The 24,792-nt window shown below is 52.2% G+C and overlaps 1 protein-coding gene across 1 annotated transcript in view; it reads left to right on the top strand.

Moving 5' to 3' along the window:
• LOC147729427 (uncharacterized) overlaps nucleotides 1-24,792 on the top strand; it is a 326,741-nt gene that overhangs the window by 179,776 nt on the left and 122,173 nt on the right. The window contains exon 6 of the mRNA XM_086959847.1: nucleotides 749-1,490. Within this exon, the coding sequence (XP_086815973.1) occupies nucleotides 749-1,490 (742 nt within the window). The remainder of the gene's footprint in view (nucleotides 1-748; nucleotides 1,491-24,792) is intronic.

Raw genomic sequence — 24,792 nt, 5'->3', positions numbered from 1 at the left:
ACATTGGTACTTGTGCCATTGGGTACTTATTGTTTGGTCCTTCTGCTCTTTGGTTTTCACACATAGGCCCATCTGCCTTCCGGGACTCTCACATTGGTCCTTCTGCTATTAGTTGCTCACGCGTTGGTCCTTCTGCTATTAGGTACTCACTCGTTGGTCCTTCTGCTATTAGGTACTCACTCGTTGGTCCTTCTGCTGTTAGGTACTCACTCACTATTAAGTACTCACATGTTGGTCCTTCTACTAGTAGGTACTCACTCGCTATTAGGTACTCACTCGCTATTAAGTACTCACTTGTTGGTCCTTCGGCTATTAGGTACTCACTCGCTATTAGGTACTCACTCGCTATTAGGTACTCACTTGTTGGTCCTTCTGCTATTAGGTATTCACTTGTTCCTTCTGATATTAGTTACTCACTCGTGTGTCCTTCTGCTATTAGGTACTCACTCGCTATTAGGTACTCACTCATGGGTCCTTCTGCTATTAGTTACTCACTTATGGGTCCTTCTGCTATTAGTTACTCACTCGTTGGTCCTTCTGCTATTAGTTACTCACTTGTTGGTCCTTCTGCTATTAGGTACTCACTGGTTGGTCCTGCTTTCGGGCCTTAAGTATATCATTCTGTAGATCTTCTGAAGGATCCCAGTCAGCACTTCCTGCCTGCACAGACCACTTTCTAATGTCAAAATGTTGTTTATGTGTCATTTATATAGAATGCTAACACTGCAATTTCATTTTGATTCAACAGGAAAAGGATGCACAAAAAAGAGGAGAAATGTTGTTAACTCTTTAAAAAGCCGTAGCAAATCTACAGTAAAGAACCTCAAGGCAAACAGCGTCCAGACCGTGTCTGCGTCAAGCCATTCCGTGAGCCAGAAGCTGAAGCAAACTGACCACAGTCAGAAAGGAGAGCAAACTGCACAGTGGCAAAATGAAAGTGGGTCTGATTGGAACATGCATTTAAATTTACATCCCATTTCACCCATTCATAGATCAGAAACCTACATTACATGCAGCACTACATCGAGGAACGACATTACTACGTCCGACCTGGTGCAAAGTTGCACATCATTTACAGATCTGGACAGTGAGCAAGCTCTCCAAGGGCGCAGCCATCCTGGACGCCAGCGAATACACAAAGTCAAGGAAAGATATACATGTGCTGAGTGTGGAAAAAGCTTCAATGCTATTTCAAACCTTGTTAGACATGAAAGAATACATACTGGGGAGAGACCATATCAGTGCACCATGTGTGGAAAGAGCTTCAATCAGAAAGAAGTGCTTCTTAGACACCAGAAAATGCATACGGGTGAGAGACCCTATGAGTGTAATGTATGTGGAAAATGCTTCAATCGTAAGCACCATCTTCTGGAGCACCATAAAATACACGCGAAGAAACAGCAACACTGCACGACGGATAGAACGAAAGCAGTTGATACAAACGTATTCCAGTATCAGAGCGACAGCGGGGCTACAGGCCAACCAGAATCGTAAAACATGATGCTGTGAACTTGACCATGACTTTGGCCAACACCAACTCAACTAGAATTTCTGCTACAGCATTATGGGGCACTGAGTCAAACCCCACCATTTTTTCGAATTGATCGCAAAGAGTTAGATTGGCTGTTAGGTCGAGTGATAGCAGAAAATATACCATTCATTGTAGGTGCAACAAGATGTAAAAGGATAAAGTTCAAAGCACAGCAGCCCATGCTGCTTATGAATGCAAGATTTGAATCCTGATAAGGGACATTCCTGTTTTCACACAACATAGTTTGAGGTCTAATCACACATAGTTACTACTGTCTGTGCCCTCTGATGTCCTACAGGCTTAATGAAATAACATAAGGCAGGTCACCCCCCTCCTGGGAGCATGCGTCCTCAGCTGTGTCTACCCTCACCCAGATAGGTTTATACCACCCAGATGGGCTCAACCAACCTTTTGGGAGCTGGTAGATATTCCTTTTCTGGACAGATGCAGGGGTCCAGTTATAAAAATGGTAATGAGCTTATCTCCTTTTATTTACTGGGTACCATTATCATGGCTAAAAATACAAAAGTTGGAAGGTTTGTGAAAATATAATGTTTTCCACATCCTATATTTCCTTCTTGTACAGCTGAAAACTCTTGCCCTTATCGGTCGCTCAGCTTTTTTCTGGGCTTTTCTATCTCCCTTCTACCTTCCCCTTTCTAATAATAAAAGAGAATGGATATAAGGAGGCATGAGGCTCTCCTACCTGTAATGACAGAACCTGTAGGCAGGTGAGCCTTTCTGCCGTTAAATGTATTAATCGAACCTCTCCAAAGATAATCACTGCAAACCTGCATTGTCTCCTGCCCGGTGGTGTTCCCTGCACCCTCATATACAAAGTATGTGGTGCACTCCTCGTTTCACAAGCAATCACCCTGCTCATATACATATATATACATCAATGGATGTGGCAAATGTAGTGTGACCTCAAAGTGTTCACTCACTTACACTATGGTTTTATTTTATCGGCTGAGCGGGAACGCGCCCTCCCTGTGGTCACACTCCTAAAGTCAGTAATGCTGGCATTAAGTTATAACAATCTGTCCATCTGTCCCATCAGTCGTCGTCCTTCTTCTGTTGATTTGTATCTTGGCCCCTTGATTGCCATTGAAGGGTCTGTGATAAAAGCATTGCTAGAGGTCAGAGAGATGGAAACGAACACACTCCTGCATCGGCACATGGATCCTGAAGAGAGTTGATGTCATTATAACTTGAAATGTAAGTGTGCATTTAAAGAGTTTATAAAGCTCAGATCCAGCTCAATGCAACGGAGAGTCCACAGAAGAGGAGGGATATATTCCAGGGGGTTGGCTGGGAGTTTGGGGTTCAGGGATAGGAGGGGTGCAGTGGTAGAAAGGTAGCGATTCAGCTGTAGGGGCAAAAACAGACTGGTGAGGGAGAACGAATGGGGGTGAGTGATACGAAGGGGGCATTTCTTGAATTAGCCGGATTGCCAAAATAGTTCCAAGACTACAACAGGCTGCTGTTTAGGTTTTTCCTGAAGTGGGTGATGCTTTGTGCCTGGCGATCTCGGCTGGGCTTGAATTCCCAACTCTCAGGCTGTAGCAGGAGAAAACCTTGCATTTAGTTGTGTCTTTCCTGCCCTTCCTGAGCCCCGATGTAGTGATGCTGTAGTTGCAGCATTATCACTGCCCCTAGGATGCCCTGATCTGAGGCTCCCAGGCCCATGGTCAGATTTACTAGCCTTTTACATCAGGTTTGCCTTACAAAATTAACTCAAATGTTCTTTGGATAGTTTCCTAAAGTAAAACAAAGTTGTGCAATGCACTGCCTTTTGTTACTTTGTGTATAGGGTGCATTCCAAGGGTGCCGCATATACATTTCCATGCCACCACCTATGAGTGTTACTGCAAATCCCTAGCTGTAGAAAATTTGTGCCAAAATCCCCTTTCCCTCTTCAAGGCAGGCGCAAGGAGAAATGTTTTCATTTCTCCTCGTTTTTCCTACGTTGCATGTGTGCTGCATTCTACAACCAACATACCAAGTTGGAAAAGTCTTAACGCATAGTTATTGTACTCAAACTAAACTCTTCTTCTACAAAAAACATATGCTTTAGAGCATGGGTACTCGTAGTACGGCCAGCAGGCTGCCAACGGCCCGGCAAGCCTTCCCTGGCGGCCCATGGACCTTGCAGACATGTACCTGTTAACACATTCTTTAAATAGTGTTAGCAAACACCGCCGCAGCAGTGCTGGACTCAGAGACTCTGCTCTGTGGGGGCCGGGGGAGCAGTGATTGTCAGAGTGGAGATGCAGGGGCGCTAATAGGTGAATACAACAAAGCCTCAATAACATGTAAATGGTCTTTTAAAGACCTGTGAAGTACTCGGGTGCGGCTGTGTGTGTGCGCCGAGGAAGCTGTCTCAGCCTGGGCTGAAGGCTGACACTCACACACACAGACACACACACACACAGACACACACACGCAGACACACACACAGACTCTCACACACACACACACACACACACGCACACACACACACACACACACACACAGAGACTCTCACACACACACAGACTCTCACATACACACACACACAGACACACACATACAAATACACACACGGGTGAGATGACAGAGGGTAAGAGAGGGAGGGTGACAGAGAGAGGGAGGGAGACAGAGGGAGAGGGAGACATGGAGGGAGACAGAGGGAGAGGGAGACAGGGAGGGCGACAGGGAAGGAAACAGACGGAGGGAGGCAGACGGAGGGAGACAGATGGAGGGAGACAGGGAGGGAGAGACAGAGGGAGGGTGGAGGGTGAGAGAGGGAGGGAGACAAAGGGAGGAAGACAGAGGGAAGGAGACGGAGGGAGGGAGACGGAGGGAGGGAGACAGAGGGAGGGTGAGAGAGTGAGGGAGGGAGGCAGAGGGAGATAAAAAGAGAGAGAGAGGTGTGTATGCTGGGTCTGGTGGCTCCGTGAACGAAGGTGTCTGCTGCAGGGACCTGTGTTCAACCTCATGGTCAATATTTTTTTTGCTTTAGCCCTGCCCACACCCCCTCTGATCCCGCCCCCACTGGTGCGGCCTTCGGCCAAACACCACACTTTAAATTTGGCCCCCGGGAGAAAGTTTGTGAGTACCCATGCTTTAAAGAATGCGTCACCCTTGAACTGTGGGTCAAGGGTGTCAGCGTTGGGGCATGGCTTCCAAGTGCACCAGCGCAGGGAGAGTGGAGTGCTTGACACATCCTAGTAGATCTGGTTCTGTTCTCTCTTCCTTTCACACAGTACAGCAGAGCAACTTTAGTTTCTACTCTGCTTTACTTATTATTAAATCTTGTCATATATATTTTGTTTTGCGCCATCCCTAAATTGTGCCTCACAAAGCATATTCTTCAGGAAAGCTCAGGTGGATTTCTAGAATGCTGGAATGGCCACCGACAGGGTGATGCAGTGCGACAGCTCCAGAACAGTATTCAGGCCGGAATAATTCCATCGTGCCTTGCAGAGACAGTGGACACCAGAAGGTCTTGGTTTGATTTGGTGTTGACATGGCAGAACCACCAGGCTTCAGCTTGGGTTCTCTCGCCCCTTCCGTTCAGCTGGGTGTTGTTGTCAGGTTGATGGATTGTGAAACCCAGGTCTGACTATGGAGTCCCAGTGGGTCCAAGTGTGGGGCCCTAGGGGGTCCGAGTGTGGGGTCCCAGGGGGTCAGAGTGTGGGATCCCAGGGGGTCCAAGTGTAGGGTCCCATAGGGTCTGACTGTGGGGGTCCCAGCAGGTCTGACTGTGGGGTCCCAGGGGGTCCAAGTCTGGGATCCCAGGGGGTCTGAGTGTGGGGTTCCAGGGGGTTCAAGTCTGGGATCCCAGGAGGTCTGAGTTTGGGGTCCCAGGGGGTCCGAGTGTGGGGTCCCAGGGGGTCTAGGATCCCAGAGGTCCGAGTGTGGGGTCCCAGGGGGTCCATATGTGGGGTCCCAGGGGGTCCAAATCTGGGCTCCCAGGGGGTACGAGTGTAGGGTCCCAGGGGGTCTGAGTGTGGGGTCCCAGGGGGCCCAAGTGTGCGGTCCCAGGGGGGCCCCGTGTGGGGTCCTAGGGGGTCCAAGTCTGGGCTCCCAGGTGGTACGAGTGAGGGGTCCCAGGGGGTCTGAGTGTGTGGTCCCAGAGGGCCCAAGTCTGGGATCCCAGGGGGTCCGAGTGTGGGGTCCCAGGGGGTCTTAGTGTGGGGTCCCAGGGGGCCCAAGTGTGCGGTCCCAGGGGGTCCAAGTGTGGGGCCCCAGGGGTCCAAGTGTAGGGTCCCAGGGGGTCCGAGTGTAGGGTCTCAGGGGGTTCAAGTGTAGGGTTCCAGGGGGTCCGAGGGTGGGGTCCCAGGGGGTCCGAGTGTGGGGTCCCAGGGGTCCGAGTGTGGGGTCCCAGGGGGTCCGAGTGTGGGGTCCCAGGGGGTTCATGTGTGGGGTCCCAGGGGGTCCGAGTGTGGGGTCCCAAGGGGTCCGAGTGTGGGGTCCCAGGGGGTCCGAGGGTGGGGTCCCAGGGGGTCCCAGTGTGGTGTCCCAGGGGGTCCGAGTGTGGGGTCCCAGGGGGTCCATGTGTGGTGTCCCAGGGGGTCCAACTGTGGGGTCCCAGGGGGTTCAAGTGTGGGATCCCAAGGGGTCTGAGTGTGGGGTCCCAGGGGGTCCATGTGTGGGGTCCCAGGGGGTCCATGTGTGGGGTCCCAGGGGGTCCGAGTGTGGGGTCCCAGGGGGTCCGAGTATAGGGTCCCAGGGGGTCCATGTGTGGGGTCCAAGGGGGTCCATGTGTGGGGTCCCAGGGGGTCCGAGTGTAGGGTCCCAGGGGGTCTGAGTGTGGGGTCCCAGGGGGCCCAAGTGTGTGGTCCCAGGGGGTCCCAGTGTGGGGTCCCAGGGGGTCCAAGTCTGGGCTCCCAGGTGGTACGAGTGAGGGGTCCCAGGGGGTCTGAGTGTGTGGTCCCAGAGGGCCCAAGTCTGGGATCCCAGGGGGTCCGAGTGTGGGTCCCAGGGGGTCTTAGTGTGGGGTCCCAGGGGGCCCAAGTGTGCGGTCCCAGGGGGTCCAAGTGTGGAACACCAGGGGTCCAAGTGTAGGGTCCCAGGGGGTCCGAGTGTGGGGTCCCAGGAGGTCCGAGTGTAAGGTCTCAGGGGGTTCAAGTGTAGGGTTCCAGGGGGTCCGAGGGTGGGGTCCCAGGGGGTCCGAGTGTGGGGTCCCAGGGGTCCGAGTGTGGGGTCCCAGGGGGTCCGAGTGTGGGGTCCCAGGGGGTTCATGTGTGGGGTCCCAGGGGGTCCGAGTGTGGGGTCCCAAGGGGTCCGAGTGTGGGGTCCCAGGGGGTCCGAGGGTGGGGTTCCAGGGGGTCCCAGTGTGGTGTCCCAGGGGGTCCGAGTGTGGGGTCCCAGGGGGTCCATGTGTGGTGTCCCAGGGGGTCCAACTGTGGGGTCCCAGGGGGTTCAAGTGTGGGATCCCAAGGGGTCTGAGTGTGGGGTCCCAGGGGGTCCATGTGTGGGGTCCCAGGGGGTCCATGTGTGGGGTCCCAGAAGGTCCGAGTGTGGGGTCCCAGGGGGTCCGAGTATAGGGTCCCAGGGGGTCCATGTGTGGGGTCCAAGGGGGTCCATGTGTGGGGTCCCAGGGGGTCCATGTGTGGGGTCCCAGGGGGTCCGAGTGTGGGGCCCCAGGGGGTCCATGTGTGGGGTCCCCGGGGGTCCATGTGTGGGGTCCCAGGGGGTCCGAGTGTGAGGTCCCAGGGGTCTGAGTGTGGGATCCCAGGGGGTCCGAGTGTGGGGCATTAGGGGGTCCATGTGTGGGGTCCCAGGGGGTCCGAGTGTGGGGTCCCAGGGGGTTCAAGTGTGGGGTCCTAGGGGGTCCGAATGTGGGGTCCCAAGGGGTCCATGTGTGGGGTCCCAGGGGGTCCCAGTGTGGGGCCTCAATGGGTCCAAGTGTGGGGTCCCAGAGGGTCTGAGTGGGGGGTCTCAGGGGGTCCGAGTGTGGGGTCACAGGGGGTTCAAGTGTGGGGTCCCAGGGGGTCCGAGTGGGGGGTCTCAGGGGGTCCGAGTGTGGGGTCCCAGGGGGTCCGAGTGTGGGGTCCCAGTGTGGGACCTCAATGGGTCCAAGTGTGGGGTCCCAGAGGGTTTGACTGTGAAGTCCCAGGGGGTCCAAGTCAAGACGGAAACAGCGAATAAGAGGAGGGCCTTCCTGTTAGAGATGGGGAGGACCCAGTATTTAACGTTGGGGACAGAGGGAGAGAGACAACAAATATAGTTAAAAGGCAAAGATCCCAACGGAAACACTTTATACCATTGTGAAAGGTCATTTTACTGTGTGAACGTCAGTAACATTCAACTGAGTCAAAGACCTGTGGAGACCAAGTAAAGCAGTTTATTTCCAACAAATGTTCATTTTTATTTGTTAAGCAGGGATTGATGTTGGAACCAGCATACAAGCACGAAATGTTCAGCAATTGTGGGAGGGGGTGAAAAACATAAACTGTGCTGGTGCGCGGTGGTCATTGTGAATGCGAGTACTGCTAGAGAGTAAAATAAAATGAATGTACTTATTGTCAAGGAGCCAATTTTTTAAAAGTATGCCTGGCAACAACTTAATGTGTGAAATCGCTGGAATGCGGGGAATTCGTTTTTTTCACATTAGAAACAAATGCGTTTATAATTCCTGGTAGTTGGACCTAATAATGAAACGGAACCAAATTAGCGAGTTATTGCACACCTGTTTGCTATTAATGTCAAATGGTAATTTAGAATTGTGTACAAACATTGTTTTTCCCCGGTGAGCATTTCGCTCCATCCACTCCAACATTGTGGCAGCCGTAAGATGTCACGCTCTTCTTGTTTGGCGTCATTGACTTGACAGAACTAAGAAACTGTAAACAACTATGACAATCTTCCTGTACACAAAATGACGTCTCTTCCAAACACTTACAAGCGCCCTCGTCTTCATCCATATCAGTTCTTCAGAGTATCATCAGCCCCCTCATGGCGCTGGTCTACCTCCCTACCAAAAACCAGGCTGAATCGTATAAGGCTGGCAGTAATGAGAGCACACCCTTCTCAGCCCAGTCAGAATCACAGTGGTCAGTCTGTCCAATCGCTATCGTGCTGAAGACAGACACCTGGAGAGTGCAGGCTGGTGCTCTACCTTGAGGGTGTGGGGGGCTCGGCAGACATCAGACGAGCCCCCTCCCTGAACACCTTCAGTAAGACCCTCAAGACCTGGCTCTTCAGCTAAACAGTTCTACAGACCCCACCCCGCACCTTGAGACCCTCCCCAGGTCCTCCCATAGGTGGGACCTTAGAGTAGGTCAACCCCTAAACTTAGTATAAGTATAGGAACCCAGTCCCTAGGACCTTAGATTATACTTGGACGAAACTCTGCAACATGCATCTTGGAACTTCGACATTCTATTTCGACTAGAAGACGGAAGAATCTCCCTTGGGGTCAAGGAGTGACTTCACTGTTTAATCAGGTACCAAGAAGCATCTTGCTGGTCTGCATTTCCGAGTCTCCTGCTGTACCCGAGGTATCTGCGACTCAAAACACAGACTTCCAGACTTCTCAGAGGCCGACACGAGATCCCAGCAAAGCTGAGACCCGAAACCCTCACAAGAGACGTCGGACCGGAACTCCTGGACAACGTGCACATTTGCTAGTGCCTCCACTTCCCAAGCTTTTCTGAAGTTGTGCATTGGGTTACTCGTAGTCCATGCCCCGAGCAGCATCTGCACCGAAGATTGTGGGCCTACACTCCAAGAGTGTTCTGTCAGCCCGCTTCTGGCATTTCTTCTCGAGGCCCCTTTGCGATCCCTGGTCCGTCGAGTGTTGGGTCCCCAGGAAGGTAATTCTTTCCTTTGGGCTTTCCTGGTTGCTTCAGACGTGCCTTGACTCCCCTCCAAAGTGTGAGTCCCTCAGACCTTGCTGGTGTGCACCGAAGCCAATCCCTGCTTTCTGCGTGGGTTGCTGTTGCCAAGGCTTGTTGGGTCCCATCTGGAATCCGACACCACAGCACTCGACATCCGTCGTGGGACACCTCGAATCCAGCACCTGGTCGTTGTAGACGCCTCCTGGTACTCGTGGCTGAAGAGTCAAGCTTCACCTTCTTCACCTGCAATCACCCAACATCGGTGGGCATCCCCTCATCACCTTCCTGGTCACTGGCTAGTGACCCGGACTCTGTCCCCTCTGCTTTCAGGTTCTTCTCATCTCCGATCCAGGCTTGGATCCACCCCTACACTTTCCACTTGGACGCCAGCAGCACTTTTCAGCAGCTCTCTATGGAAAAAGACAACGAAACCAGACATGAAAAGACACCCATGCACCCGGCTTGCCTGGGTGAGGTAGCTTGAGTACTCCGGTGCTCCTGTGGGTGTTGACTCTAGAACCTTCTAGTTCTAAAGGGGTTTCCTCCAAGTCCTCTTCCAAGTGTCCTCGTTCTTTAAAATTCACCCCACGACTTTCCTCATAGAAGTTAATGGTGATTCGCGGCTGTGTTTAGACACTGCACGCGTCCCCCGTGGGTTCCCTGCGTCACTACCTTGGGTGGTTCCAGGTGGCCCCAGCAGTTCTAAAGGCTTTAGGCCTTGTATCTATGTCAGTCGTGGTTCTTATACCACCTACTTAATATATGGTTTGGTACACACCTGGGGCTCAAAGTATATTATGCTAATTTACTGTGTGCTAAATAGGTTTACTGAATGTACTTTTACCTCTAGCCTCCTAAAGAGCCTAGAGGGATGTGTTTCCAAAAGAAGTCCCTGGACTGGACCACTATCTTCCTCTCCGGCAGAATACAGAGCGTCCTCCTCTCCCCCCCCCCCCCCACCCCCTTCTGCTCAACCAAGATCATCTACAGCGTACCCCAGGGCTCATCCCTCAGCCCAATACTGTTCCAACATCTACATGCACCGCTCACCCACGTCGCCCAATTGCACAACCTCAACATCATCTCTTACGCTGACGGCACACAGCTTATCCTCTCCCTCACCAAGGAACCCCACACTGCCAAAACCAACCTCCTCGAAGGAATGAAGGCCGTCGCCGAATGGACGAGTAACAGCCAACTGAAGCTGAAATCAGATAAGATGGAGATCCTCATCCTCGGATCCACCCCCTCGGCCTGGAACAACTCGTTTTAGCCGACTGCACTGGGAACAGCTCCAACACCCACCGACCACGCACGCAACCTAGGGGTCATACTCAATTCCACCCTTTCCATGACTACACGGGTTTATGCCGTCTCTTCCTCCTACTTCAACACCGTCTGTATGCTTCCATGATCTACAAGTGGATCCCCACCGAGACGAGAAGAACGGCCATCCAAGCCCTCATCAGCAGTAGGCTGGAGAAACGCCCTCTACGTAGGAGCCTCGGCCAAACTTCTGAAATGGCTCCAACGCATCCAAAACGCCTCTGCACACCTGATCCTCGACATCTCTCGCCGGAGCCACATCTCACCCCACCTGAGAGACCTGCACTGGCTCCCGGTTAACAAGAGGATAACCTTCAAGCTCCTCGCCCACACACACAAGGCACTACACAACACCGGACCAGCGTACCTCAACAGACGACTCCGCTTCTACACCCTCACTCGCCAGCTCCGCCTCGCCACAGTACCCCCGCATCCGAAGAACGACCTCCGGCGGAAGATCGTTCTCCCACCTTGCTGCCAAGACCTGGAACACCTTCCCCACTCACTTACGGCTGACCCAAGATCTTCTAACCTTCAGAAGACTACTCAAGACCTTGCTCTTCGAGCAGTAGCAGCACTCCCCATCCCCCAGCGCCTTGAGACCCTCACAGATAAGTAGTGCGCTTTATAAATGCTATGATCGATTGATTGATTTAGAATAAACACATATTTTATACAGATACCTGGTGTGGTTCTCCTTTCATTTGGTCATTCACAAGACTATAGACTGGTAAAACAAGCTGCTTTACATTCCTTCAAGACTTAGGCTGAAGGCTGCTTTACACTAGGATAGCTTTCAATAATGTTGTCTTTAACCTTCCATCAATAAGGGGTCGTTTGGACTGGTGCAAGGTTCCCACTAGAATAGTGGACAGCATATGCCAGGTCAACTTCCCACAGTAGCCACACACAGAGCTCTGGTTTGCATGTCTTCATTCCTCAGCATGCAACTGTTAACTAAACGCACTGCATCACATAGTTTATTAATCACATCTAGACACACCCATAGGAGTATATCGAGGACCACCAGAGTCCTTCTCCACATAAGACACAACATCTCCTTTGTTAAATAAAAAATACAGACATGTTACACATATATGCATTATTACTCCTCAATAAGTTTTCGAAATGCACCAGTCTTCCAGATCGAGTTGTACGAGGCACCTTCATCTGACATCTTGGATGAAGAATCAGATGCTCGAATCTGGCACTCAGGTGGACTTACCTCACTCTTGAGTTCTGGAGCCGACGAACATCAAGGCAGATGCTTCAAGTGTGATCAGTCGCTGGTTATGGATTTTCCAGGATGTTGAGCGGTTACCATTTACTTGTCACAACTTTCATTGGCGCACCATCAGATGGAGTGTTGGCATAGGCCTTCATTTTGCTCTCGTGAGAGGTTCAGTAACATGAATCTCGTCGGGGTCTATTGACCGACTGGTGGTTCATTGTGGTAGCTTCATTCCAAGAGCACTCCCGAACAGCAAGGGGGCAGGGCTATCGCCTGTAATGGAATGAGGAGTGGAATGGTAGGCATGGAGGGCTGGGCTCAACCACCCTTTTCAATGTACCCATAAATCATTCAACAACACCATTTGCTTGTGGCCAGGGATTTGTGCTTTTCTGATATTGGATGTTTAAACAACCTAGAAAGTCCTTAAACTCTCTGCTATTGAAGGGTTTGGTTGAAGATAGGTCTTCCACGAGAGCAAAGCCTGAATACTCATTGGTAACTTGCATGAGATGATGTCCAGAAATGGTGAGCAATGCCTGGTGGTCGGTGATAAAGGTGAAATGCTTTCTGTACACCCAACATATGGAAGTGTTCCCAAGTCCACACTACGGTGAAACTCTCTTTTTCAGGTGAGCACGGTCAATCTGAGATAGAGTTCTGCTAGTACAGAAACAGTGTGTCTCTGAGCACTTGGATGTCCCATGTGCTGAGCAAGGATTGCGCAAAACCCCACTGGGCTTGCTTCCACAACAATCTCTATGCAACTGTGGATTAAAGTTGGCTGTTTTACTTGCATTTTCAATTGCGTGTTTGATTTTCTTGGAACGTTAGTCACAGTTAGAAGACCGATTGAACTGAACATTTCTCTTTGCTAATTCTCTAAGTGGGGCACACACTGTGGCAAAATCACAGTACTTGGCCATGCCTCAGAAAGATCACAGCCTGGTCACATGTTCCGAAGTGGATGACAATGCTTGTATCTTTTCAGGGTTAGGAGTCATTCCCTCTTCAGAGAAAATATGCCCAAAGAATTTGAGTCTGACTTTTGGAAACTCACATTTCTCTGCGTTTAGAGTGAGACCTGCATCAGCAAGCAGACGCCATACTTGTGTCAGTGCTTCATCATGCTACTTCATGCAGCCCCAAACATCAATATATTATCACTTCAGTTAAGAGCATGTGTGACAGATTGAATTACTCTACGAATGACATCCTGAAAAATGTTTGCAGCTGATGACACACCAACACTGAGTCTTATATATCTGAACAAACCAACATGTTTAGAAAAAGTAGCAATGTACCTACAATCTAACTCCAGCTCAAGATGGTGGCAGCCTTTGTCGAAATCAAGACAGGAAAAGACTTGGCGCTATTGAGCTGTGTTATCATGCAATTGAGTAGAAGCTGCCCATGTGTGCACCTTTATTGTCAACAGTGCGAGACGTGGCATCTGAGATAATTTGTTGTGCTTCTCTGCTAGTGTGATGTTTATCAACGCATCACTTTCTATAATAAAAATTATAGGGCAATCATTCACCTTAGCGTGACCGTGGGGCAATGTCCAAATTAATTTTGTTGCTTCATGCAGCGATTCTTATTCGACTTGTATTCTTTTTTGCAAGCTGCCAGTCCTACGTGCCGTTCTGTAACTGACATCATAATCGCAGATCCATCTTCATCAATGTCACTTGATGATCGCGTTAAAGAACCTTTGATAGATGAATTTGATGATGATCAACTTCGTTTAGTTTGCACTTGCCTCAGTTGATGTTGCCTTGTGGGAGTGGCTAGAATATTTCTGGAACTTTTTAGTGTCCGTTTTCTCGTCTTGTCGTAATGCACTTAGTATCATTTTTGCTTTTCAGCCCGTTATGAAGTATTTTTCTTTTCTGCGGCCTTTGCACACTTGGCCGATTTTGGGACACTTGCCTTCATGTGGAAACGAGAATCCAGAATGGAAACATAGCTCCTTTTTCTTCGGAGACATGACTCTACGGGCCTCTGGTTTGTGTTTCTGCTTACTTTTCATACTCAATGCTGATTCACTCTGGGTTATCATAGCCTCTATATCAGTAGCCTATCGATCGGCACCTTCCTAAACTCAGAGCCATGAGTACTTTTTTTATACTGAGTGTTTCACGTAGCATGCTTCTTCTGAATGAATCAGAAAGGCAACAATCAATAACTCTCAAACGCATGGCTTCTTCGTCATTGAATTCACCAAATTTATAATGCGTAATGTGTGTATCAAGTCTCTTAATAAACTCATATCTATCGTCTCACCAGGTTGCTGTCTTGACTGATAGAAAATCTACTTTTCATAATCGATTGATCTTGGCTTCTAACGCCTATTTGATTTGATGGTACGATACTTCATCAGCATGTGATTTTTTTTTTATCACTTGTTTCACTCTGTCACCTGCAAGGTTCTTTAAGTATTTGATGAACTTTTTGTCATCCTCTTCTTCTAGAGCATCTATGAAGTAATCAAATGTCTCAATCCAAACAGTTCATCTGGCGCAAATAATGTGCTTTTTGGCGGAATCGAATGGAAGTGGTGGTTTCAGGAACACAGCTGCATCCGACTTTGCGCTATCTCCTACCAACATTGAGTGCTATTCATACAGAGTCTGTCTTTCAGCATCTTTTGGTTCGGTGGCACCTCTACGAGCAGCGGCCTGCTCACTAGTACTCGGGTTGTTCTACCTGATCCGAGGTCGGCTGACACAATATTCCTTCTTTACGGTGTAACGGTTTTGCCTTTTGCACGTGTTCATCACCGCTCTCAACTTTGTGCATCATATCTGTTTATCGGTGCTTTTAGTGTTTCTTTGCGCCTGACTAGATCTGCCTTTAGCGCTTTCTTGCACTTGGCTGTCGCTGCCTTTAGTCCTTTTTCAATGCCTGGTTGCCGCTGCCTTGAGCATTTCTGCCTTGTATCAATGATTGGTCTGTGTGAGTCTACGGCGCAGTATCTCTTCATTTGGCCTTACCAGTGAGTTTCTGGCAAGCTTTCCAGCTATGCTTCTTTGTATGGCCTTCCGCTTCTTCGAGGGCCTTGTAAGCTTTGACTCCACATACGCCTATCTTAGACTGCTTCCCCTCATTGTCATCTGTTGAATCCCCCCCCATGGGGCCCCACCATTCTTACCTGCATGGGCCATGACAAGCAGTTTGCTGGACCACGGCAAACCCTCAGGGAGAGCAATCTTATATCTTCGGGGCACATATTCCCTATCTTGTTGCCAGTTGTAGCGTACTCCCCAGCCTGGGAGCAGGTAACAGACCACGCTACACACGGAGCTCTGGTTTGCACATCTTTTTTCATCAGCATGTAACTGTTGACTGAACGCACTGCATCACAAACTTGATTCCAATCCAATCCAAAATAGCTTTATTCGACAGATATGTCATCAAAGCATACTACATGATGTAGGAGAGTAGGGTCTGCTTTCCTATGGTCACCCCACTTTTTGCTTTTTGCTTTACTGGTTTTTGACTTTAGTGTGGCTGTGGGCCTGCTAATCAGACCCACAGCCCAGCTGTGCTCTCTCTAAATTCATACCATGTACTTTAGGTACATTCCCAATTGGGAATTGGGTCACCGTATGAGCCCCTGTATAGTGTACCTTAGGTACCCAGGGCATAGGTGCATCCAAGGCCTACCAGGGGCTGCAGCATGTATTATGCAACCCCTGGCTGGCCATTCACATTGACACAACTGGCTGATCACTCAGCTGGAGCAAGGTTGTGTAATCACCCCTTGCTTAGGTGTAGTATCCCTATACCTACCTTTACATATAGACACATATATACCTATAAGTCACTCCTATGGCAGGCCTTTACAATCCTGGAGGCAGAGTGCTTGGTTTTATGTGAGATGAGGCTCTAGCATGAGCTGAGCCTGTCTGCAGCTTTCGGAACCATGTCCTTATAGCTGTTCTATGATATAGCCATACCATATACTCTTAAGTGCATTATCATCCTCGCGGTTGAATGCGAACTTTGTTTTGGCTCTATCAAAACATGTTGTGTAAGGTGTCATATGCTTTGGAATACTACCCCCTCGCCAGTTCTGGCGACGGGGGTAGCATTCCACCCTTCTAGAGGGAGAAGACATGTTGTTCCTAGTAAACCCGGTTAAAGTTAACCAGAGCCTCAGCATCACAAAATGGATGCTGCTGCCACAGACACAAGTCTGACCTCCTGCTGCTGGGAGTCCTTCCAGCGAGGGAGGCTTGGACAATTGGTTTCCTGCCCTGGGAGGTGCTAGCACCACCCCAGACAGGCCATGGTGTATTGGGGCAGGGAGGGCTGAATGAAATGAGACACTGCCTGGGGCACACAAGGTGTCCCATGCACAGTTGGGTTGAAACCGGTGTAGGAGAGTAGGGTCTGCAATCCTATGATCACCCAGATTTTTTTTGCTTTTGTTTCACTGGTTTACGACTTTCTCTGGCTGTGGGCCTGCTAATCAGACCCACAGCCTGGCTGTTCTCTCTCTAAATTACAACATGTACCCTAGGTGCATTTACCAATTGGTACTGGGCCACCTTATCAGACCCTGTAACTCAGGGCATAGGTGTACCCAGGGCTGCCAGGGGCTGCAGCATGTATTATGCCACCCCTGGCTGGCCTCCTAAATTTGACACAACTGGCTGCATGACAGCTGGGGCAAAGTCGTGTAATCACCCTTTGCTGTAGGTGTAGTATACCTATACCTAACCCTAAAATGGACACACAGATTCCTATCAGTCACTCCTATGGCAGGCCTTGACAATCCTGAAGGCAGAGTGCTTGGAATCGTGTGCGATGGTGCCCTGGCATGAGCTGAGCCTGTCTGCAGCTTGCGGAACCAAGTCCTAATAGCTGTTCCATGATATCGCATACCATATACTCTTAAGTGCATTATAATTCTCGCGGTTAAATGCTAACTTTGGTATTGCTTTATCAAAACATGTCGAGTAAGGTGTCATACGAATTGGAATACTAACCCCTCGCCAATTCTGGCGACGGGGTTAGCATTCCACCCTTCTAGAGGGACACGACATGTATGTAACTGTGAACCCAGGTTAAAGTTAACTAAAGCCTCAGCTCCACAAAATGGATGCTGCCACCACAGACACGAGTCTGACCTCCTGCTGCTGGGAGTCCTTCCAGCGAGGGAGGCTTGGACAAAGGGTTTCCTGTCCGGGGCGGTGCTAGCACCATCCCAGACATGGTTTTGTGTATCCTGGGTAGGCAGGGCTTTACAGGAAGGTGACTGCTGAGTGGCACCCCGGTGCTCACTACGCATAGGCCGGTCAGAACCAGTTCCAGGGGCACACCAGCCCCTGGCCTGGGAAAGTCCGGCATGGCAGAGGGGTGTAACCACCCCCCTCCTAGTCCCACCCATAGGCAGGACCTAGTCACCGGGTCAGCCCCTTTTTTTAGTATAAAGATGGGAGCGGGCCCCCTGTTCAAATTAGATCATCTTTGGAATCAAGACACGACTTTCTGCGAAAGGACATCAAGATTTCCTTCTTCAAGATTCTCCCTTGTGGCTAAGGAGTAGTCACCCTGCATCAAGCGGGCACCATCCTAAGAACACTGCGGTCTGCTGCAAGTCCTTCTTCACGAATCCGACGACCCAGCTCGACGAGACCCGCTTCCCTTAGTACCCTGTCCTCATAAAGAGTACAGGGCTGTTGTGATCTAAATAAACATCTTGTTTATTTTCATAACACTTGTGTGGTGTCCTTTCACTGGGTATTCAAGGGGTATATGTGTGGTATAACAGCTGGCTTAACACGCCCTCTCGAGTCTTTAGCCTTAGACTGCTCGTATCCACGCTACTAGGATAGCTGGTCTATAAGGTTGACTTACAACCAATCATCAATAAGGGTTGCTGGACTGATACATAGTGTTCACTAGAATAGTGAGCACTGCATATCAGGCCACCTTCTCACAACCGGTTGCTGGGGCACTCCAGCCCCAGCTCTGGCGCGAAACTGTACAAAGGGAAAGGGGTGTAACCACCCCTTCCCTGGTCCCACCCATAGGAGGGACCTAGCAGGTAATCCAGCCCCTCAGATTGGTATATAGGTAGGAGCTGAGTCAAGAGACTTTAGATTTATCCTGAAATGAAACTTGAAACGAAACTCTGGACCTTCGACGTACTACTGAAGATAGAAGACTGAAGAATCTCTCTTGTGGTCAAGGAGTGACCACCCTGTGCAAACAGGCACCATCCAGCGATCTGCGGTTTGCTTTGTCGACGCTCCCGCCAGAGCCTGACAAGAACCAGACTTCCAGACTTCCCTGAGCCCGATCCAGAGCCACAGCAAAGCTGAGACCCGTGGAGGCGACGAGAGACGTGGGACCGGCCATCTTGGAAAACCTGCACTTTGCTACCTGTGCAGCTCCCGAGGCACCCTCGAAGCTGTGCATTGGGGATTGAGAAGCCCCAGCCCCGAGCACCTCCTGCACCGACGCACAGCCCTCCACACTCCACGAGTGCCGCGTGGGGCCTGCTAGTGTTTTTGTGCTCGACGCGTCTGTCCTGTCACTTGCCCGTTGGCTAGTGGCCTCTGTGACGACGAACCTACGAATTTACACCGTTTGCCTGGTTGCTCCAGGCTGGCCCTTGCTTCCCTGAAAAGGATAAGCCCCGCAGACCTTGCTGGTCTGATCCAGAAGCCATCTTCGATTCCTGCGTGGGTTGCCTTTGCCAAGGCTTGTTGCCTCCAATCCGGAAGACGACACCGCCGACAGCGAGATCCTTTGGGGGACAGTCCGTGCCCAGCTCCTGGTCGTCGTCGACACCTCCTGGTCCACGTGGCTGCAGAGACAAGCTTCACGACATCACCTGATTGCTTTGCGACATTGCCTGGTTCCTTCCTGGTTCCTTCCTGTTCACTGGCTAGTGACCCAGACTCTATCCCCTCTACTTTCAGGTACTCTTCATTCTCGATCCGCCCTTGGATCCAACCGGACACTTCTCTCCTGGTCGCCTGCAGCATCTTTCTCCAAGGCTCCATAGGATTCAGCGACGAAACCCGACACACTTTGACACCTATGCACCCGCTTCCTGTGGGTGAGATAACGCGAGTACTCTGGTGTTCCTGTGGGTATTGACTATCCTAGTGTCCTAGTTTTCAGTAGCTTTCTCGTAAGTCCATCTGGAAGTGTCCTAAAAGAACTAGTTTCCATTTCTTTCGTTCCCATTGTATCCCTATGGTAACTCGTGTGTGTGTTAAGACACTGCACACGCCTCCCGTGGGCCTCCTGCTTCCTATCCTTTGGTAGTACAGTGTAGCCCCAGTGATTCCCTAGGCCCTAGTCCTATCCATTGTCCATGACGTGGTTCTTATACGACTATTTTAGTATATGGTTTTACGTGCCCCTAGGGCCCTACTGTATATTGTGCAACTTATTGTATGATAATTGAGTACCTTGTTATGTGCTTGTGCCTCTGACCTCATAAAGAGTTCAGAGGGATAGTGTTAGTAATAAATACATATATATTTTATATATAACCTGTGTGGTGTCCTTTCATTTGGTATTAAAGGGGTTACACATGGTAAAACAGCTGGCAACCATCACCATAAGGGTTGTTTGGACTGATACAGGGTGCTCACTAGAATAGTGGACATCACATATCAGGCCAACTTCTCACACATGATACATAAGTTTGTTTTAAAAAGTTTAAACTGGCGTGGCCAAGATAGCGGGGTGAGCAGACGCTTCTTCCCGCAGCTCCTCCAGCCCGGCTAGGCTCGAGCCCCTTTTTCTTTAGCTTCTCTCCCCCCGCTGATGCTCAGCGGCTGAGAGGAGTGTGGCGGAGACCCTGGTGCACGCATTGATGCCGCTTTGGCCCTGATCGCTCCGGTGGAAGCACCTCAAAAGACCGATTGAAGATCGAGAGACGACGGAGCGCCCGGGAGGTGGAGCGTATCGGAGTGCTGTCCATGCGCCTTGGCTGGGCCTAGTGCTGAAAGTTGGCGATCTAGGTGAAGACCGTCCCGGCGCTCGACGGAGGCCGAGGGAGGGCTATCAGCTGGAGGGCCCGCTACGCGGGGGACTCTGAGTGCGTGCCCTGATGCTTGGACTTGAGGCGATGGCCTCCTGTATAGCGAGGACCCCGGTCCCGGGGTTGGAGGACGATCGACTTGAGACCGGGGCCAGATCTGCCAACTCTTCTAAGTAACCGAGCGGCCCCGGTTGTGGAACTTTCCAGATTGCCTGGTTTCTGGAGTGGCCCGGTGGTGTCGCCGGGCTCGGACGATCTGCTTGGCCCCACCCTGCCGCCATTTTGTCCTCGAGGGGTCGGTGTCGTTGGCCTCCTCCGGAGTCCCTTGAAGGCAGTTTCCTGCACCCTCCACCTCTACACAGCTATCTCCCAGTGGCGGAGCGCACTGGCCGGGGTCCCCCCCGCATAGTCCCGGCTGCCATCTCGACTGGGCGCCCACGGCTTGCAGTGCCCGGACCGATCCGCCATTTTGTCGTCTGTGGCGCAGGTCCCCGATTTTGCCGGGAGCTCCCTACAGCGAGTGCTTGCTGGTGATTGGACATTCTCCAGAGCGGTCGGGCCTGTGCCCGCTCTTCACTTGAGGCGCTTGGAATGTCTGGAAGAGGTGGTTCGAGGAAGGGGGACCGCACCCTGCCGGATATGCTTGGCAGGGCCCAGCAGCAACGGGACAGAGCACAGCCGTCGCCGGGGTCTTCCCGGGCCTCGGCGGACGCGCCCGGGGGAGAACCCCCTGTCACGAGATCTTTCATGGAGGAGTTGTTCAGTTCTCTTAAGGAGGACTTCCAGACACTGAAGCGGGAAGTGGCTAGTGAGGTCCGTGAGGTCCGCAGAGAGGTGGAGGGCCTCGGTGAACGGGTTGAGACAGTGGAGACGGCGGCCCAACGCCGGGACGACGAGATTGTCCACTTACAACAGGACGTTCTCCGTCTCCGGGAGCAATGCGTTGAGCTCCAGGCCCACTCCGAGGACCTTGAGAACAGGTCAAGGAGAAATAACATTTGAGTGCGTGGCGTGCAGTCCGCGGACGAAGGAACTGACCTGGTGGGCTATCTGCAGGACTTGTTCCGGGAGATCCTGGGGGAGGCCGCGGACTTTCCTATCCGCATTGATAGAGCCCACAGAGTTGGACGACAGCGCCAGTCATCGGCGCCCCCGCCGGACATCTTGGCTTTCCTGCCCGACTTCCCGCTGAAGGAGCGCATCATGTCTGAAGCCCACAGGAAACAGCCACTGACTTTCCGGGAGCGGCCCGTGGCGCTCTATCAGGACCTGTCCGCCATCACGCTGCAGAAGCGCAGGTCCTTCAGGATTGCCACCGACTTCTTGCGCGAACATGGGACGCCGTACTCCTGGGGGCACCCCTTTCGCTTGATCTTTCGCTGGAACGGAGTGCTACATCAGCTACGCTCCTTGCAAGACATTTGTGGTGTCCTGGGGCTCACGGCTACAGAGGAGGACGGAGCCACGCCGTCCTGGAGGCGATCGGAGAGAGGGGGCCGACGGAGGTCGGCGAGGAGACGATCGACGGCGAGCGCTGGGCGTCCTGATTCCCCTACCATCAGGGCGGACATGGCCAGTGCCTTGAGGGCGGCGGCCAGGGACTCGGCTGACTCCAACGGCGTGGCCTTGACGGCCTAGACTCACTCCGGGGGGAGATGAACAAAGCTTCTTCGATGCCAGGTTTGGGGCTGGGGGGGGTCGGGGGGGAGCGGGTGGAGGTGAGTGGCCGGACGTCCACTTTTCTATTTTCTACGGACTTGCCCGTTTTGGGGCTTGACTGAGACAATGGGTTGTTTGAGTTGGCATTTGGCTAGTTGCCGTGGGTGTGTTTGGGGTGGGGTTGGGTGTTGTTCTAGAGTTGGGGAAGTCCCGTCCGACCTTGTCCATGCCCACGCTTGGCCTGCTCTGGCCTGTCCCGCGCGACTGCCCCGCGCCCCCCCCTCTGGTTCCCTGCCCGCAGCATAGCGTTCCTGGTCCCTGGGAGACATGTCGTCCCTGAAGGTGGTGACCCTTAATGTTAAGGGACTGAATAATCCGGTTAAGCGCAGGGCGATTTTGTCTCTGCTTGAGGGGACGCAGGCTGACATCTGCCTTTTGCAGGAGACCCACTTATTGTCCCGTGACTGCCATAGATTGCGCTCTGCTAAGTTCCCCACCCAGTTTTTCTCCTCTGCAGCGACCAAAACCGCGGGAGTGGCCATTCTCATAGCGAGCTCCTTCAGGGGGGAGGTGCTATATAAATATGCTGAGCAGAAGGGGAGGCTTCTGGCATTTCGCCTTCACCTGGGAGGTATAGCATTTACAGTTGGCTCTGTCTATAGCCCGAATGACCACCAGGAACGCTTCTTGGACTCAGTACTGGTGGATGTCACTGCCTCGCATGACCGACATGTTATTCTAGGGGGGGACCTTAATATCGTCTTTGACTCAATATTGGATAGGTCAGCGCAGCGGTTCCCACAGACTGGAGAACTTTCCCAGGCTGTGAAGGCCCGGATTGAGGACATGGATTTACACGACCTTTGGCGCTCCATGCATCCCACGGATAGGGACTACTCCTATTTTTCGCATGCGCACCGCACCTACGCACGGTTGGACTATCTTTTGGTTAGTGGGCCGATGCGCGCCGCTGCTACGGCGGCGGACGTTGGGGTCCTGACTCTGTCTGACCATGCGCCGGTTACTGGCGCGTTTGCGTGGCCGGCGGCCTCCCCCTCTCGGGGGGTGTGGCGCCTTAGGGACACCCTTTTGCACAAGAAAACGGTGGTGAAACGTATTGCAGAGGTCATACAGGACTATCAGACGCACAACAGTAATACAGACACTTCACAAGCGACACAGTGGGCTGCATTGAAGGCGGTTCTTCGAGGGGAGTTCATCTCCATCTCCTCGGCGGAAAATAGGGAGCGGCAACGGAAGAGGGATGAACTGACTACTCAGGTTCGGGAGCTTGAGCAGGTCCACCGCCGTACGGGTGCTCCGAGGGTTTGGAGGCAGCTGAAGGCGGCAAGGAAGCTCCTGTCGGCGCTGGATCTGGATAGAGCGGAATACGCTGCCTTGCGCTTGAAACATGCCTACTACACAGGGGGGGATAGGTGCGGCAAGCTCCTGGCGCATCGGCTTCGGGTCGCGCAACAGCGTAATGTAGTGAAGGAACTCTTGAGTACGGACGGAGTGACCGTTTCCGGGGACGCGGAGGTGGCGGAAACCTTCTGCAGTTTCTATGAGGCGCTGTACGCTGGGGAGCCCTCCTCGCCACGGGACACTGAGGAATATCTAGAGTCGGTGCCCCTTCCGGCACTGGATCCCGTTCAGGCGGAATATCTGGAGCGGGATATTCACGTTGAAGAGGTGATTTCCGCTATAGCTAGGTTGAAGCACGGGAAGGCCCCGGGCCCGGACGGTTACACGTCCCTGTTTTATAAGACCTTTTGCCCGGTTGTGGCCCCTGTCTTAACTCGGTTATTTAACTCCTTCTCCGACCCGGGAGCCATCCCACCGTATCTCCTGAGTGCGACGGTCTCGGTGATTCCGAAACCCGGGAAGGACCGGGCTTTATGCGGCTCGTACAGGCCCATCTCGCTCCTCAACGTCGACCTCAAGCTGTACTCGGGGATTCTGGCGTCCAGGCTGGCCCTGCACCTCCCCGGTTTGGTTGAGGCGGACCAGGCTGGCTTTGTGCCCGGCAGGCAGACGGTCGACAACACCAAGCGGGTGACGCACGTTTTAGAGAAGGCTTCGCGGATCCCGGGGGAGCGGATGTTGCTAGCAGTGGACGCTGAGAAGGCCTTTGATAGAGTTCATTGGCCGTATCTCGAGCTGGTCCTCAGGAAACTGGGAATTGGTGATAAATTCCGCACAATGGTCTTCAACTGCTATAAGTATCTCTCAGCGTCGGTGCGAGTCAATGGGTGCAGCTCCCGTGGTTTTGCAATCGAGCGTGGTACGAGGCAGGGCTGCCCCCTCTCTCCACTCCTCTTTGCTCTCTACATGGAGCCATTCGCCCAGAGGATCCGCCACAATCCGGATGCTATTGGGATCAGGATGGGCCAGTATGTCCATACGGTCAGCCTCTATGCGGACGATGTCCTGCTGACCCTGGACGACCCTAGGAGGTCCTTGCCCGCCTGCATCCACGAGTTGGATGCCTTTTCACGTGTAGCCGGCTTTAAAATGAACATGAGCAAGTCGGTGGCCTTAGATGTGTCTTTGGCTGCGGACACTAGGAGGGGCCTCCAGCGACTCTTCCCTATGCAGTGGTCATCGTCCCTTGTAGCATACTTAGGGATCCTACTGGCACCCACGTTGCCAGCGATGGTGACGGCTAATTACACTTCTCTCAGTAAAAAGATCAGAGAGGAGCTCGGCCGCTGGAGTAAGGGCCTACTAACCTGGCTGGGAAGGATCGCGGCGGTTAAGATGACGGTCTTGCCCCAGATACTATATCTTTTTCGAGCCCTACCTCTCCAGCGGGCTGGATTAGACAAACGCAGGCCGACATCTCCCGCTTTGTCTGGCAAGGCCGCAAGCCGCGGGTGAAGAGGGTTCTCTCCACGCTTGCCCCGGAGGCGGGGGGCCTTGGTATTCCGGACCTCCGTAAGTACTTTCAGGCGGCGCAGCTACGTTACCTTGTGGAGTGGAGCAGGTGGGAGTCCGATAAACATTGGCTTTTTCAGGACCAAACGGTGGCGGGCCGCACCCTACAGGAGGTCCCTTTCTTGCGCCGAGCTCACCGCCCCCCCCAACCTTTACGCTTCTCTCGTTACACGGGTCCCCTTGAGGGTGTGGGATGCAGTCTGCGAGGCCCGAGACCTTACCACCTTCCCTTCACCATTTACACCCATAGTGGATAATCCTGACT

This window comes from Lissotriton vulgaris, chromosome 2_2 (genome assembly GCF_964263255.1).
Source record: "Lissotriton vulgaris chromosome 2_2, aLisVul1.2, whole genome shotgun sequence".
NCBI classification, from domain to species: domain Eukaryota; kingdom Metazoa; phylum Chordata; class Amphibia; order Caudata; family Salamandridae; genus Lissotriton; species Lissotriton vulgaris.
Note: the sequence above shows the minus strand (reverse complement) of the source record. Positions and strands in the feature narration are given on the sequence as shown.